The sequence below is a fragment of the Ursus maritimus genome, unplaced genomic scaffold, assembly GCF_017311325.1.
Source record: "Ursus maritimus isolate PB19 unplaced genomic scaffold, ASM1731132v1 scaffold_9, whole genome shotgun sequence".
Classification (NCBI taxonomy): Eukaryota; Metazoa; Chordata; class Mammalia; order Carnivora; family Ursidae; genus Ursus; species Ursus maritimus.
In genome coordinates, this window is record NW_024427107.1 from 72036663 (window position 1) to 72053066 (window position 16404).

The 16404-nt window shown below is 52.9% G+C and overlaps 1 protein-coding gene across 2 annotated transcripts in view; it reads right to left on the reverse strand.

Annotated features, from left to right (window-relative positions):
• The window catches only part of NDRG1 (N-myc downstream regulated 1), a 55448-nt gene that overhangs the window by 37802 nt on the left and 1242 nt on the right, over positions 1-16404 (reverse strand). For both annotated transcript variants that reach the window (XM_040625792.1, XM_040625791.1), the window contains exons 2-3: positions 4244-4324; positions 1408-1443 (exon numbers count right to left, since the gene is read on the reverse strand). In XM_040625792.1, coding sequence (XP_040481726.1) covers positions 1408-1443; positions 4244-4306 — 99 coding nt within the window. In that variant the 5' untranslated portion in view covers positions 4307-4324. The remainder of the gene's footprint in view (positions 1-1407; positions 1444-4243; positions 4325-16404) is intronic.

A 16404-nucleotide genomic window follows, 5' to 3' on the forward strand; every position in this document is an offset into this window, starting at 1 on the left:
AAGTGGTAGCCTGGGCTGGCAGGTGGGACCGGATGTCCAGTTCTCTGCTCCACCAGCTACTGGTGCCTTGGGATCGAAGCACCTCACAGGGCTTCGCAAACTACCAAGAGTGATACAAACACGAAGAATTAGCTTCACAGGAAACAGATAAATGACGCTTTCAAGGCTTCTCCAAAGCCATAACCAAGGTGTTCAAAATCTACAATAACCATATGATCCAACAATTCTCCTTCTGGGGGTGTACCCCAAAGAATGGAAAGCAGGGCTCCTGAATAGGTATTTGCACGCCCATGCGCCCAGCAGCATTACGCACAATCGCCAAAATGTGGAAACAGCCCGAGCACCCACTGCCAGATGAACGAATAAACAAAATGCGGTCCATAATACCTACAATGGGATAGTAGTCAGCCTTAGAAGAAAAGGGACTTCTGACACCCACTAAGCACAGATGAACCCTGAGGACATGGCGTTAAGTGAAATAAGCTATTGACAACAAGACTAAACGCTGCAGGATATCACTTATACGAGCTGCAGAGAGTACTCAGATTCGGAGACAGGAAGCAGAATGCTGGTGGCCAGGGGCTGTGGGGAGCAGACAGTGGGGAATGTGTGTTTACTGGGGGCACAGTTTCAGTTTTGCAAGATGAAGAGCTCTGGAGCTGGACAGTGGTGATGGTTGCACAACATTTGAATGTACTTAGTGCCACTGAAGCTACACTTAAAATTGGTTAGTGTGGTCAATTTCATGTGTATTTCACCACCCCCCCAAAAAAAAATGGGGAAAAAACTCACAACAGAGTTAGCAGACAGGGTGTGCTATTGACCCAACACTGCTTAGGACACATCACATCAGGGTCCCCCAAGCATGGGACCCATGCCAGCTTTGAGATAACGAGTCCAGGGCTTACAGTTCCTGAGGTTCTGACCCTCCCCTCTGCCAAGACCAGCCAGCCTGCTCTCCTGAAAACTTGTTCTTGGACAAAGCTCCAGACACACCCCCCTCGCCCTCGCCAACCCTGAGCAGGGATGGAGCCAGGAAACCACAGAGAAGGCTGGGTTCACTTTTCCAAGCAAAGCCAAGAACATCAAGCCTTTGCTCAGCTTCCTCCCAGCACCGGGTCCCAAGCCCACCCAACTTCTCCCCCATCTCCCTCCCGCACATGCCCCACAACTCAGCATCTCCTTCCTGCCTTCAAAGGGAGTGACAGGCTCTTGCTTCCTTGGCCAGAACTCAAACCAGCTTCTTTCCGGGGAGAAGCAGCTGAGTGTGGAGAAGCAGCTGACGCAACTTCCTTCCCTCCACTTGCCCCCAGTGTCCGAACAACGGATCTTCAACCAATGGAAAGAAGAAGGAAAGAGAGAAGACAGAGCAGGGAAGGGGGAAGGGGAGCCACTCCCTCTACTTGCCTGAACATCAAACTCTTGCAGGAGGCCGGTGATGGTCTGTGGAGAGACAAGAGAGATGGTCAGTTCTGTCAGTTTCCTGGGGAAAAAAAATAATGTTGGGACACCCGTGTCTCTCCAAGCCCTGGGTCTATACCTACCCTCCCTCCTCTGTGGGGTCTCTCCAATTTCTTACAAAGAGAAACTTTTCTTTTCATCTCAAAGAATAGTAGCCCAGCAGAAAAGCAGACATTAGCCAGATTCCTTTTTAACAATAGCCCCAGTGAAAAAAGGATCTGAAGGTCTAAGCTGGCCACAAGCTTGAGAGATACAGGAATGTAATTGCCTATGAACTAGTTACCCTGCCTCCACCCATGTGTTATACTTTTAAACTCAAACTTGACCATGTCACTGTCCTTAAATTTCTTCCATGGTTGCCCATCATCGGGGGTCCCAGTCCCCTGGGGAACAGTGAGAAATGTGGCTCTGAGAAGGGACTGCAACATTCCCAAGAGATGTTGCTGGCATGTTTTCTTTCTGGCCTAGAGATGGGAGTCCAAAGCCCTCTGAAAACGAAGCCCCAGCCAGACCCCATCATCAAGCACCAGGAAGGAAAACAGCTCAGCAGAGCAAAATCAAACAAAGGGAAGGAACTACACAGGGAAACCCCTTGGGACAGCCAGGGCTGGAAGACCAGATTGTAACAGACGCCCTGCTGCTGGAGATTAAAACGGCTTCACACACCCTGGCCTGGGTTAAGAACATCCGGGAGTTTGGTAAATTCAGGTAGAAGCAAAGCTGCCTGGCGCCCGCTCCGTGTACAAGTGTGTTGGTAGGAGGAGGGAACAGAAAAGCCATTCCTACAACCCCAGTCTTCAAAGTGTCAACAAGAGTGCAACGGCCATCCAGATCAAGAAGAGACATCAGGAAGAACTTCCCAAAACGAGTTTAATGAAAAACACTCTGCTGAGCCAGTGTAAGGAACTGGAAGTTTTACTTCCATCGAAACCTTGGAAGAAAAGGCAAATATTCACTTTGAGATAGATACGCCACCTGCCATTGATAACCTCTTGGATGTTGGTTTCGAAAATAAAATTTCCCCAAGATACCAGGAGGCTGCCTGAAAAGTATAAATATTGTGTTTAAAAATGCAGTTAGCCTTGGACCCAGGGATGCCACTCCTGAGAATCTGTCCTGCCGCTGCACCTGCACACATACAAGTGACGGACATCCAAGGTCCAAATGATGCAAATACCCCGCAGCACTGTGGGAACAACAAAGGGCTGGAAAGACCCACATGTCCACAGACAAGCCACTGGTCAAATAAACTCTGGGGGCTGCTGTGAAGCTAGAAGGAAAAAGCGTTCTCTGGACTGTCGCTGGAAAGGTCTCCAAGATAGGTCGTTACATGGGTAAAGCAAAGCATGCTATACGATTTCATATGGCTTTTTTAAAAAGATTTTATTTATTCATTTGATAGAGTGCACGCACAAGCAGGGGGAGCGGCAGGCAGAGGGAGAAGCAGGCTCCCCGCTGAGCAAGGAGTCCAATGCGGGACTCGATCCGAGGACCCTGAGATCATGACCTGAGCCGAAGACAGACGCTTCACCAACTGAGCCACCCACGAGCCCTGTCATATGGCTTTTTAAAAGGGAGAAATGAGACCATGTTGATATATATTTGTATGACCCAGGGTTTGCTTCTTTGTTTGCTTTTTAAGACTCTGTCACAAACCCCAAAAGCAAGAGGAAATGGATTTGGGACATGTGCAGTGAACAGTAGGGATCAGCAAACGAGGGCCCTCCCCTATTTTTATAAATAAAGTTTTATTGGAACACAACAAGCCCGTTTGCTCACATACTGTCTATGGCCGCTTTCATGCTAGAATGGTAGAGCTGAGTGGTTGCAACAGACTGAATGGCATGCAAAGCCTGAGATATTTACTGTTTGGCTCTTTACAGAAAACATCTGCAGACCCCCGGGGCAGAATGGTAACAAGCAGTCTGCAGCTTCCCCTGGGCCTGGCTTCTAATCCTCGTTCTGAATGATCTTGGGTGATTCCCTTCCCATCACAGGCCACTGTCTTCATCTGCATGATCGGGATAGAGGAGATGGCCTCACACATTCGTCATGAAAAGTCCACGAAATAACGGACCTAAGACACAGCAGCCACATGCAGAACCAAGAGAACAGGCCATTCACCAAAGGCAGTTGGCCTGGGTTTGGCTCCATGCCTCACGCTTCGTAACTATGTGACGGAGGAAAAATGAACTTCCCGAGACTCCCCTTTCCCCCTCTGTAAAATGGGAACGATCATAGAACCTAGCATCTAACCAGTCACAGTCTTATCCTGTCGGTTAGCCCGAGACAGCCATGAAATACAGCCCCGCGGCAGGCGTGCAAGACGTGCTTCGTGCATGTTAATTATTATTTTTGAAAGCCTTTCATTGGCCTTAGCATAACTTCACTTCTGAGCCTGCGCCTTGTATTTTTAAAAAGATGTATCATCACAGGCAGTTACAGAGCTCAGTAAGAACCAGGAGGGGAATGCAGTTTAGAACTCAACGCCAACTGTGCAAACGTAAAGGCTTTTCCAGCCCAGGATGGACCATCCCAGCCCAAGCTGGAGGACACAGGCTTCTGTTTCCAACAGGGAGGCCTCCTTGACATGACATGTTTGACCACAAGGACAAGGTACCTCTCGTCCGTCTGCAGTCTTGGACACTAGGACGCAGTGGACATGTGCAAGTGCGTATACATGCGTGCACACGTGCACACACGTGTGTTTGTATTATACACCCACAACGCCCATGGACGAGCGTGCATGTGAGGGGAGGTAGCCAGGAGTGTCTCCACTCACCTCCCCTTTCTCCACCAAAGGCTTCACCTCGGCGAGGTCCACGTCCTGCAGTTCCCGAGACATGTCCCCGCTGTCACCTGCCTGCAAAGAACAAAGGCCATGGGTCAGCACTTCCTGCTGAGAGATGTGGCTCAAGGACGCAAATCCGAGGCCAGGGAATGAGCCCCACTCAGCCCTGCAGCTCTTACCTCCCACACAGCACAATACAGTGGCAAGACTGCCCAACCCACCCGCCCCATGCCACTCCTGCCTTGGGGGCGAGGGGGGAGATGTCCTGGCACAGGAAACCAAGGCTCACGGCCACAACTACCTTTCTGATGACACGGATGGATTGACATTCAAAGCCAGGTCCTCACATGCAGTCCCCAGGCCCAACCGCCCCACGCAGGAGGTTTCTCACAAGATTTTTTTTTAAATTATTATTATTAAATTATAATTGGCATGCAATTTGACATTCATTTCAGTTGACACTCATTTCAGGAGAGTGACTGGATATTTTTATACCTTATGAAATGATCACCACGGCAGGTCTCGCCACCGTACGACGTGAGGACGGTACGGTTGACTCTACTGCCTCTGGTGCTATCGAGAATGTAGACAGTAAAGCTCTTTGATGTTGGTCTCAGCGATATTTTGGGCTGTCTCCTCAGGCAAGGGCAACAAAAGCAAAACAAATAGGGCTACATCTTGCCGCATTTTAGGAGACCTACATCACTGATCCTGAAGTCAGGCAGCCCCAGGCTGACAACCAAAAGGGGACGGAGAGTCACACACGGCTCCCCGTATGCGGGCTGGGCTCGAGCTTCACCCCCCTTCATCCTCGGACTGGCCCTAACAGGGGCTGGACCACGCAGACCCCACCTCGCCCACTGGGATGCAGGGCTCTCTGCTACGTGCTGGCGAGGACAGGGCCAGGCCAGGCAATACCTCAAGCCCAAGGGGTCTACAGGACTTAACATTCAGAGGATTTGGAAAGAAAGGGGGCTTTCAAGGCAGCAGGGGATGGGCAAGAGGGTGTGAGAGCGCAAGGTCGTGGAGGCAGAGGGTGAGGGGATGGAAGGTGAGAGTGGGGATGGGGCAGCAGGATGGAGGGCAGGTGGGGGAGACCAGGTGTGGGGTGAGGGGATAAGGGGGAGGGGGTGAGAGCAAGGATGGGGAGCAGGGGTGTGAGGGGGATGAGGGTGAGAGCAGTGACAGGGAAGCAGGACGGGAAGCAGGGGTTGGGAGAGCAGGTGCAGGGTGGGGCACAGGGGAAGGAGGGTGAGAACAGGGAAGTGGGAAGCAGGATGGGGAGCAGGAATGGGCGAGCAGAATGGGCCAGAGAAGGTCCTGCTTGGCTCTAACAGAGGCAGGGGCAGAAGGATCAGGGGGTGACGCCTGCAGAGCTGGCAGGAGCAGAGTTCTGGACACCATCAGCTCCCTGGGGAGCAAGCTCGGGGCGGTGACACCAGAATAGGGGTTAAGTGCTGCAGGCAGAGGTGGGAGAGGGTGGGAGAAGGTGGGACAAGGAGTGACAGAGGGGAGTCCCGGGACCCCCAGGTCACAGATGCAGACCTTCGGAATCAGGAAATTTGGTGAAAAACAGCCTGACTAAACTCCTCACACTACTTTCCAGGGTGGGACCCTGGCCTCGAGCTGCCCACCACTCCGGAGATACAAGGGCCAGATAGCGTAAGCCTATTAAAATGCCAGCTCCGGGGCTCCTCTGAAGACCCAGCTCTTAGAACCCTCGAGAATCCTCACCATGAAGCACCTCTCAGAGGTCAGCCGGCAAAGAGCTGGGGCCACCCCTGCACCCACCCTGTACCAACACGTGGCATTCCGTGGGCAGATGCCCTGGGATGCTCTGGTCTGGGGCCCCAGCACGATTTTCCCCAGTAGATAACCAGCCCCACAAGAATGCCTTTATGCAGCCTTTGGAGTCTATGCTCGAGAACATTCTGAAAACAAAGTCGGTTTTATATCTGTGAGCATTCCTGGGCAGCGGCCAGCTCGGAGGCAGGAGGCATGAAAGGCAGAGGTCTGTCGGCCTTGCTAATTCAGCGTGTTCATGGTCCCGAGACCCTGGCCCGTGGGACACCTCGCCTACACAGCCAAAGGAGCCTTCCAGAAGCCCAGGGCTCTGGCAACGCCACCCTTCATGCTGAGTGTAAGGGCTTCCCATTCCATGGGCTCCTACACGCAGGGCAGCCCCACCCGCGTTTTGGGAACACCTATCTTGTTCCCAAAGTTGGACCACATTCGCGTGCTGAATACATGAACAGGTTTGATGCAAATTAGGAGCAATGTTTGTGTTTAAATTCACTTTTAAATCATCACTACACCCCAAGAGTGAAAGCACTTGAAATAAGTCTGCATGCACATGGACTCAAGCGCGTGCCAGAGTCCAGCCTGGTGGGGCTCGTGGCTTCCCGATGCCGGGATCACATTAGTATCTCAGCTTCCACCGGCTCCCTCACTGTCTTCAGAACAGAAAAGAGGTTGAGCCCAGCCTTGATGGGTTCCTAAACGTGCTCCTGGGGACGCCTCTTTACCCCATCCCTCCTTTTCCTTCCTACAACTCAGCTTCCCAACCCACATGAGGCAGCAGGTCGAAAACTGGCCAGTCTCTCTTAAATATCAAATACTTGAGAATTGCTGCTTTTTTTAAAGCCCTTGGGGGCCATGGGGAGGCTCGGTGAGGCCACTGAGAACCATCACAGTGATTCTCCAGACAGGTGCTTCCGTCCCCCAGAGGACACATAGCCATGTCTGGAGTGTTTCTAATGGTCATGACTGGGAGGTGCTGCTGGTATCTTGTGGGTGGGGGTCAGGTCCACTGCTCATCGTCCTACACGCACAGCCTGGCCGGTGCAGCACAATTATCCAGCCCCAGCTGTTAATAGCATCGAGGCTGAGACACCCTGGTCTAGACCAAGAAGCATCCATAAGCACCCTGGGGACTCTGAGGTCTGCAGGGAGATGTGATAAAGCAGAAGAAGCTTCTGTACTATTTGTCCCTAGGGAGAGTGGGGGTGCTGTGGGTCCAGGGCAGCCCGTGGTTAATAGACGCAAACTTCCCGGCAGGGAGGGCTCCGCCAGGACCTCCACGTGGATCACTGCCCTGCACTAACCAAAGCTGCCCAAACCTGGGCTGCCAAGGAGCTCTCTGCACCTTGAGCACCCCTCACTGAACCGACCGCTGGTGGTCAGCCTGCCAGGGGCAGGAAGACAGCTGACTGCTTCCAACCCAATTCTGCTGACTAGCCAGCCCTCGCCCTGTTCTCCTTTGCCTGAATCAGAAAACCCTGCAAACTTGTATTTTAAAACCTGTTTGTCTACAAGAAATCTTATTAAGGAAGCTCAATATAGAAAACAGGTTTACAAAAAAAAAAGCAAAAAAACGCTGGCATGCTTTGGAGGATGCCAGGGTATGGGCCCAACACCCACCAGCAGCAACTCCCCCTGGCCTCCCCCACCCCAACCCACCACACCCCGGGCCCCTACCGCCCCATGCCTCCATGCCAACCCTCAAACACCTTCTGAGTCCCAGGATAGCAGGGTTTGAAACAGTAATTCATTCCGAGATTGCTTCCCATACTAGGTTCTCGTGTGCCCAGCACCAAGCAACGTGTGACAGTCCCTCTAACAGTTTCGCTGACAAGGCCCTACTATGTGACGAGTCCAGGGCACGGTCACGAACAGACGGAGCTCTGCCCCACCAAGCTCGCGGTCCTGCTCACCCAGTAGGCCCAGTCATGGCTTCCCTGTCTCCCCACGAGGCCACGCTCTCCTGGACTCACAGGGTCCCACACACCACCCCCCCACCACTGCCACCACCATCACTTTAAGGGGGAAGCAGCAGCAGCCCCAGAGCTGGGGGGACTGGCCTGAAATGGCACAGAGCCAGCCAAGGATGGGGAGCCTCTGATGCTCACAATTACTTCTTTACCACACTTTTCCTTAAAACATTTTTTAATTTACATACAGAAAATAAAGACAATAAATAAAAGCAAAAAAAGAATTTTTTTTTTTTCCTACAGGTTTCAAATCCCCAGCAGCAAGACCGTACGGTCCACTCAGGGAAGCAGGTCAGCAGCTCACACTGCTTTGTAGGCAGCTCTGATTTCCTTGCCAGGAAGGAGGCGCGGGTGGGGGGTGACCTGGTTTGGCCTGGTGCCCCTGCTCCCAACCACGCCGTGCCAGGCGCCACTGGCCTCTCGGGGCCCACACTCAGTGGGGCACTCCTCTCAGGCTACCTGAGATCCTGCTTGGCTCGGCAGGTCCTCTCCCTGGGCTTGAGGCTGAGCGCTAGACATCAGTCCCTGTCCCTCTCCACCACTTCCTGGAAAGTCCCAACACAGAACATCAGATTGCAAAGGGCCAAGGTGATCTTTTAGTGGACAGGGTGACTGGGCAAAGACACACAGGGCACAGTGGTGGGAGCCCAGGTGTCCGACCCCCAACCTTCTGGCCCACCTAGCATGACGATGGGTGTGCGATATCTGACCACCATGTCTCCAAGAAGCACAGACGGAAGTTCCTCCAGACATGGAATTAGGTCAGGACAGGGCTCTGGCTAAGACCCCAATCAGGGCCAAAAACCGGGCTCCGGGTCACCACACCAGCTGTCAGACCGGTTCACAGCACCACTTCCTCTTTCCCAACTGCTCTCCCGAGAAGGAATTCAGAGGAAACCCATGGCCGAAATATGGAAGGTCACCAGGAGCTGGGGGGGACTGGGCGCCATCATTTACTAGCTCTGCAATCCCTACCAAGTCCTCCAGCCTCACAGCCTCGGTTTGCTCATCGGTGAAACGGTTTCAACTCCTGCTCCCAGCAAGCAGCAGCACGGCTTAAATGAAAGACCGGAACACAGAATCTGGCACATAGCATAGTCCGCCTGCCTTACCCACCGAGGACACATCCTAAAATGCCCAGTGGACACCTGGAACTGAGATAGTACCGAACACTATATATACTGTTTTCTCCTATATACACATACCTGCGATCAAGGCATAGTAAGAGTTGAACAACAATAACTCATAACAAAACAGAGCAATTCTAACAATATACTGTAACAAACGCTACGTGACCGTGGTCTCCCTTGCTCTCAAAGATTTTTACTGTGCTGGGCTCTCCCTTCTTGGGAGGGTGTGAGGTGACGTGCCCACGTGACCAGATGGAGGGGAATGTGCACGCACGTGTCCTGGCGGCAGGCTACTGTCGACCTTCTGATGACATGTCAGAGGGAGTGTCATCTGCTTCTGGACCTTGGTTGACCACGGGGAGCAGAAACCGTGGCTAACGGGGTAGCTGCTTAAGCAATCACTGCATTCTCCTTTCCTGGTGGCCTCGGAGACCCAGGGACATCTGTGAGGACACGGCCTGTGTCTTATACACTGGGAGCCCCAGAGTCGGCCCAGCAAGCAGGGGGAGCTCACAGAAGTTCAGCAAGTGCTACGTGGGTTTCCAGCGATCAGACCCAATGCACCACCATGTGGGTCTTCCTTCCACTAGCAACGTCGGTCAATGAGTCACGAGGGCCCAAGGGGCACTGGGCAAATACCTTTCTGGTTCAGTAGACCCAGGAGACAGTCAGCAATTACTTGGACCTCCTGGGTTCCAAGGGAAGCCAAGACTGTTATTTGCCCATAGAAGGGAAGACCATGACCCCGGGGATCTGGGAGGGCAGTGGGCAGAGGTATGCTGGGCAATGTGAGGCCTCCAGAAAATTATTAACCAGTCACGGGGACAGGGAAGGGACACTCAGAGCCTGTGACTCTCAGAAGCCTTGATGGAGCAGGAGCAACCCCGGCCCAGGAGTCAGGGCACGGAACACCTGCCGCTCCGCTGCCACGTGACTCCAGCCAAGTCATTCAACCCCTCTCTGGGGGTCTCGGCATCCCCACCTGCACAACAGGCCGCAGGTGCCCTACGGACATCACATGGTCCATCAGAAATGTGGGGCCGATGGGAGCCCAGGTGGAAACATGCTATACCCAAAGACGAAAGGGTCCTGCCCATCTCAGTCCTGCCTGGATCCTCCCGGGGAAACTGAAAGTCCCTGTGCTCCCGGCCACAGACCTCTCCCTGTCTGGAAGACCGGGAGCCTCCCTCCAGCTCCGACTCTCTGCCCGGGGGACCCATCTACACACGCTAGTGAACGAGTTCTCCTGGGCCCCTAGAACTCCCACGAGGGGGGGCAGCCGGGGTGGGTGTCCAGCACTGAAACATCCACGATGTATTCTGGGAGCACCCGGATGCACCCAGCCCAGCACAAGTGGCCACAGACACGGCAGACAATAGCACAGGAATGATGTCTTCAGTGTTTCCTGGAATCTGAATTCCATACTTCCTCTGAGCATCTCGGGACCCAGAGTAGGCACCATCGTGTTCACCATGTGACAGACAAGGAAACTGAGGCACCGAGGGGTGAAGCAATGTGCCCCAAGTCACCAAGCAAGAAGCTAGCCCAGGGGGGCGCCTGGGTGGCTCAGTCGTTAAGCATCTGCCTTCGGCTCAGGTCATGATCCCAGGGTGCTGGGATCGAGCCCCGCATAGGGCTCCCTGCTCAGCGGAAAGCCTGCTTCTCCCTCTCCCACTCCCCCTGCTTGTGTCCCCTCTCTCGCCGTGTCTCTGTCAAATAAATAAAATCCTTAAAAAAAAAAAAAAAGAAGCAGCAGCTAGCCCAGGTTCAAGCAACCTTAAAGGAGAACGATGACCGTGAAATCAGCTCGGTCTACATATAAGCACGTACTGTGTGCCCACCCTTTGTCCAGGTAGGACGTTCTAAGGATGAGCCCCTTGTGACCAGGAGGCTTTTCCTGTGTGGGTCAGCAGAGGGAGTCACGTGCTTCTCCTCCACCTCGCACAGTCCCACAGAGCCCCCATGAATAGGCCCAGGCTCTGGACAGCGCCCACATCCCAGACTTTCCTACTCTCCCTCATACTGCCCAGAAAGGCCTCGTTTTTAGCTCTCCCCCAAGGCACCTTCCTTTTCTTCTTTTTTTTTTTAATAGGCTCTGAGCCCAGCACAGCACCCAGTGCAGGCCTCGAACTCACCACCCTGAGATCAAGACCTGAGCTGAGATCAAGAGTCAGACACTTAACTGAGCCACCCAGGCGCCCCCCAAGGTGCCTTCCTGATACAGCAGTTTCGATACTTTGAAAAGTGTTCACTGTCTTGTTCCATTTGTTCCTCACGGACATCCCTGGCAGAAGGGAGATATTATCACCCCAGCTTACAGATGGGTAACCTGAGGCTCAAAAGCAAAGGCCCACTAGACCTCCGAAAGGCCAAGTCCCAGGCCTGTGATGTGGTACAAGTGTGGAGAGCAGGGGTGGGCCGATGGCAGCCTCCCCCAACCAGGAGGAGGAAGAGGTGGATGGGGACACCAGGAGGCATTGCTGACGAGCCTGCATCGATCGTGACTGTCAGCAGCAACTGGCCCACATTTTGTCCCCTCCATAACACACCCGGTTTCAAAGCCACATCAAAGTGGTGTTCTTTCCAGCACACTGGGCTCTTTATAGACAGAATTGAAAAGGGGAGGAGGGCGGGGGGTGGAAATCAATGCGTGCTGCTGCTGTTTGGCATAGCATCCTTCCCGGATACTGCAATCCCCGAAGGTTCCAGAACAGCCTCATGTTTGCATGAACCTCAAGGAAAGCAGCCTTGTGATACGCCTTGGATAACCCAGCCTTCCTGTGGATAGATGCTCTTTTCCCTCTTTTGCCAAGGAGATCGTGACATCAAGTTACAAGGCAGTTCATGGGTTCTCTGGCTGTGTTCTAGACCCTTTGAAACTCAAGGCTCTGGGGAGAGTGAAGGAGTGGTGGTCTTAACTCTTCATGTTTTTCTTACATAATCAAGCTACTAAACAACATGGATGAAGCTACTGGATCATCAAGAAAGTTCCCTGCTTTAGGGGAACAGTAGTCGAGAACAAGGCTCTCCAAGTCAATAAAATGGTACAAATGCCATGCAAAGGGGACAACCAGACTAGAAATTTCTGGAGGGCCCCCTTCCTGCTTTGCATGGAGCCTGAACGTCAGCAGCATTCAAGCAATTGCTTGATGCCAAAAGAATGAAAAACGAGTCTTCCAAAACAAGGCGAACCCCAGCTATACTCATTCCCTGGATACAAGGCCAGAGCTGAAATGGGACCGCCTGTGTTCAGTGAGAGCACAGAACTAGCCAGGGGGTCCAGTCCCAATCCATCACCGCCCATCCCTTCTCTGCAGCACCACCAGGGGATCTTCCTGAAGGTTCTCAGTGGAGTCTTGGCAGCCCAATCCATTTGTTTGGCAGAGTGATGACCGTCTGAGGGGACAAGTAGAATAATGGGAAGTCCAAAGGAGGACATTGGTGGGTTTCAAGGATTTTTCTGCAAATCCGCAGGACAAGCATGGGCTGCCCTGGATAGTCTGTGAGATAATTGGCTGAAAGCCCACAAACAGAGCCAGTGTTAGCATAGGATATGGAAATAGAGTCTTCCTACAAAACCCTTTGTCCCAAAGATGGGATGACTGCCACACTGACAGGATCCTTGACCGAAATGGTCTTGCTGTTTCCACACTCTGAATGGTCTTTCAATCTTTCCTACACAAGATGGCCCAAGTTATTTCCTTCATAAACGGAGGGTTTCTTCTGACCAACATTAACTGAGTGCCTACTAAGTGCCAGGCCCTCAGGTCTACAGGAAAAGGATAAACAGAGACTCAGCCCAGAATGATCCAAGGAGGGCACAAACCCCCGCATGCCAGCCCGGAGGGGAAACCCAGGGAGGGCTTCCTGGAGAAAGGCAGCCAGTTCAATGCTTGGAAAGGAGAGAGGAGAGGAGGCCAGCGTTCCCAGCTGGGAGTCCTCAGAATTGCACACCTCTGGAGTTCATACCCACATCTGGGTGGTGCCCAGAGAGCAGCACAGAATCTGCTCAAAGCCAAGGGAGCGGAGCTGGGGTTGAGACAGGGAGCAGGATGGAGCTCTGGTCCCCATCCACCCCTTCGAGCAGAGCTGCACATGGGTGTAAAATTCACACTTGTACTTCACACTTGTACTGAGGTTTCCATGGATTTAAGAGAAGAAAAACTATAAAATGAAAGATGAACTCCTGAACAGGCCATTCGAGGCTCCCAGATGCTAACAAGTCCCATCTCCTCCCACCTCAGTTGGAGGAACACCGTTGGACTGGAAAAGCCTAGACGGAGAGCCTGCACAGAATTTCCTGGAGGGGAGTGCATCTCATCTCTCAGGACACCCACCTCCAACAAGCGTGGGCTGGCGCGGCAGAGGCCAAGAGGGTATCAGAGAACTCACCTCCACCTCCGCAGCACACGCTGCCTTCCGTCCATCTCGTCTCCAAATGGAAGGAGAAAGAAGCAGCAGAAAGGCAAGCCTGGGACCAGACTGGGATCAGGGAGGTAGGAAGGGTGGCATGAAATGAATCCAGGAAACCAAATTCATGCTTCAAAGACAGGTCCAGAAGGATCTGGGGGGCCTTGAAGGTCAACACTGGAGGGAAATATACAGGGTGGCCCACCTAGAACAGGACCCCACTCACTTGATTCTAGACAAGCAAGTCACCTGTCCATGCCTCAGTTTGCTGACCTGAGAAATGGCAAGAATGTCTCCCATCTTCATTGCATGAGGTGATGTGCTGAAAACTATATAGCACCTTAGCCAGGTAAGAGCTGCTTCCAGAGCACCAGGGCCTGGTAACAGGAGTTATCAGATACTCTGGCCTCTCCTTTCCTTTCCCTCTCCCCATCATTCTGGAGCAGAGGTCTTCAACTCCGCCTGCCTTCGGTACACCCTACCCCTAATCCAGCCCAGGGAGCTTCGAAATGGTGCAGCTTCCTGGCCCCTCCCAGACTTACTGGGCCTGGGAATCAGCATTTCAGACAAGGTTCTCATTACATTTTTACGCACTCTGCATAAGCTCAGCTTTTCTGGAAGAACTTCAAGAAGTAAAACACGAGTTCAGCCCCTGCAGGCACTTTGACTGGCATGGGTAAGCTTAGGACAAAAGTGCCTGACACTGATTACCAAGGAAATGCCTCGAGAAATGTAATTCGTAGGAATCATTGACAGCAAACACCGACATGGTGTTCCCACATGCCAGGCACTGTTCTCTGCCCTTTCAATGGATGAATTCAGTTAATATTTGCATGTCCCCATGGGATAATGTCTGTTATTCCCATTCTATCAGAGAGGAAACTGAAGCACGGAGCTCCTAATCACATCTCTGGACTTCTAGCTTTTTCCAGTCACCCCAACATGCTGTCGTAAGAAGAAACAAAGGCTTGGGTGTCTGGCTCTCTGGGTTCAAAGCCTGGCTCTCCCACCTTTAGCCATGTGGCCAAGAGCAAGTCTCTTAAACTTTCTCAGCCTCATTTTTCCCATCTACTCAATGGAGCCAATACAGCTCAGGCAGAGCTCTGGCCAGCGTGACAGGAGGAGGGGTGGAGCAGCAGCTGACTAGGAGGGAGAGTGTCCTGCCCCTCCCTGCCCCCTCCCAGCCTGAGTCAGGCCTCCTCCCCGCCAGAGTCTTAGATGCTGACTCATCATCCTGGCTTCCTTTCTGAGGCACAGGGACTTTGAGTCACGCCTTGGATGAGATTCTCTGGAGTTGGGTCCCATGGAAGAACTGCAGCTTCAGGCCACCAAAAAAAACCACAAGGCGATCTTTCTTCCCCATCCATGCCAAGGCAAGCTCAGGCCAGGAGGTTTCGGTGAGCCTGGTGGGGAGCCCCCAGCTCTGTTCGGATCTAAGGTCCAACCTGGAGGGGGCAGCCAGAATCCAGTCCACCACCCCTCAGCAGGGCCTCAGCCCTTGCTGACCGGGCTGATTCTGCTAAGTTCTCAAGAACACCTGATTGACACTAAATAAATCATCACCACATTCCGCCTGGAAAGTTTCCTTACCAAGAAACCCAGTGAAGATCCAATGTGTGTTTGCCCCTCTCGTAGCAGAAGGCCAACAATCAAGACCAAGAACCCCGTTTGCCACAGTCCCAACAGAGGGGTCTGGAGGGCCAAGTTCCAGCTCTGGCTCAGCCTTGGCCACTCATACCCTGTCTCTGAGCCTCAGTTTCCATCTGTCAAATGGGAAGACGCTAGATCAGGAACGTGTGTGAGTTTTTAATTCCATCCCAAATTATCAAACCAACTGTTAGTGATCCTGGATTTGCTTGTTGCTCCAGAAGATCCCCTCTGGGGATGGAAGACCCCAAAAGGTGCTGGAAGATCTCCCTGGAAAGCCAAATCAAACACCGCCACCCCAATGGTCAACTCCCTGCTCGGGACTGCACCCAAGAGATTATAGGGGAACGGGGCGGAGGGAAGGAGCCATTCAATTCATTCAACGCATGTAATTGAACTTCTCTCAAGTGCCAGCCCTGGGCCAGGTACCAGGCTACTGGGTGAGGCAGGCAAAGCCTCCCTTCTCACCCTCTTGTGGGGAACGAGGTCCCACAAAACTAAGAGGTCACAGGTCAGGGGACACACCAGATCTCACTGCTTACACCAGGGTACTGTCCCTCTGACAGCTGCCCATCAATTCCTGATCACCTCTATCTCCCCCTACCCTCTGACCCCCACCCCTGGGCCACACCAGCACTTACCCCCTTCACCTGCATTTCTCCCCCTGAATGGGTGAGCACCTTGAAGGCAGGGGCAGGGGTTCGCACTCTCTGTATCTTGCTTATTTCAACTCACATTTGTGAAAGTCAGTGAAGACTCAACTTTCGGTACAGGTGGTGGGGCTGGTGGGCTTGCCTTCAAACTGCATTTTCCTAGCAAGAGCACAGTTTGTATTTGGATACTTGGTTCCTTTGAGGTGGCTGAAAACATTAAGTATGGCCGATGGACATTATGAAGAGAATAAAGCTCTCCTGTGTGGCCACGGGCTGAACTCTGAATCTCCAATCTTTTCCCAGTAATTTAAAGGAAGCAAAGGAACTGAAGAGCCCAGGGCGTCTGTGAAGAAGACCTGAGCCTGAACCTTCCCCAACCAGATTTCCTCCCCCACTGGCTGCCAGGCACCTCCCCCTTCCCAGCCAGAGAGGGGTGCTGCCCCTGACCCACAGGGACATCTGACAGCAGAGGCAACAGACGGGAGAGGGTGGCTGGGGGCTGGGGCGGTGACGGAAAACATCCACTAAATCCCAGCTTCAGC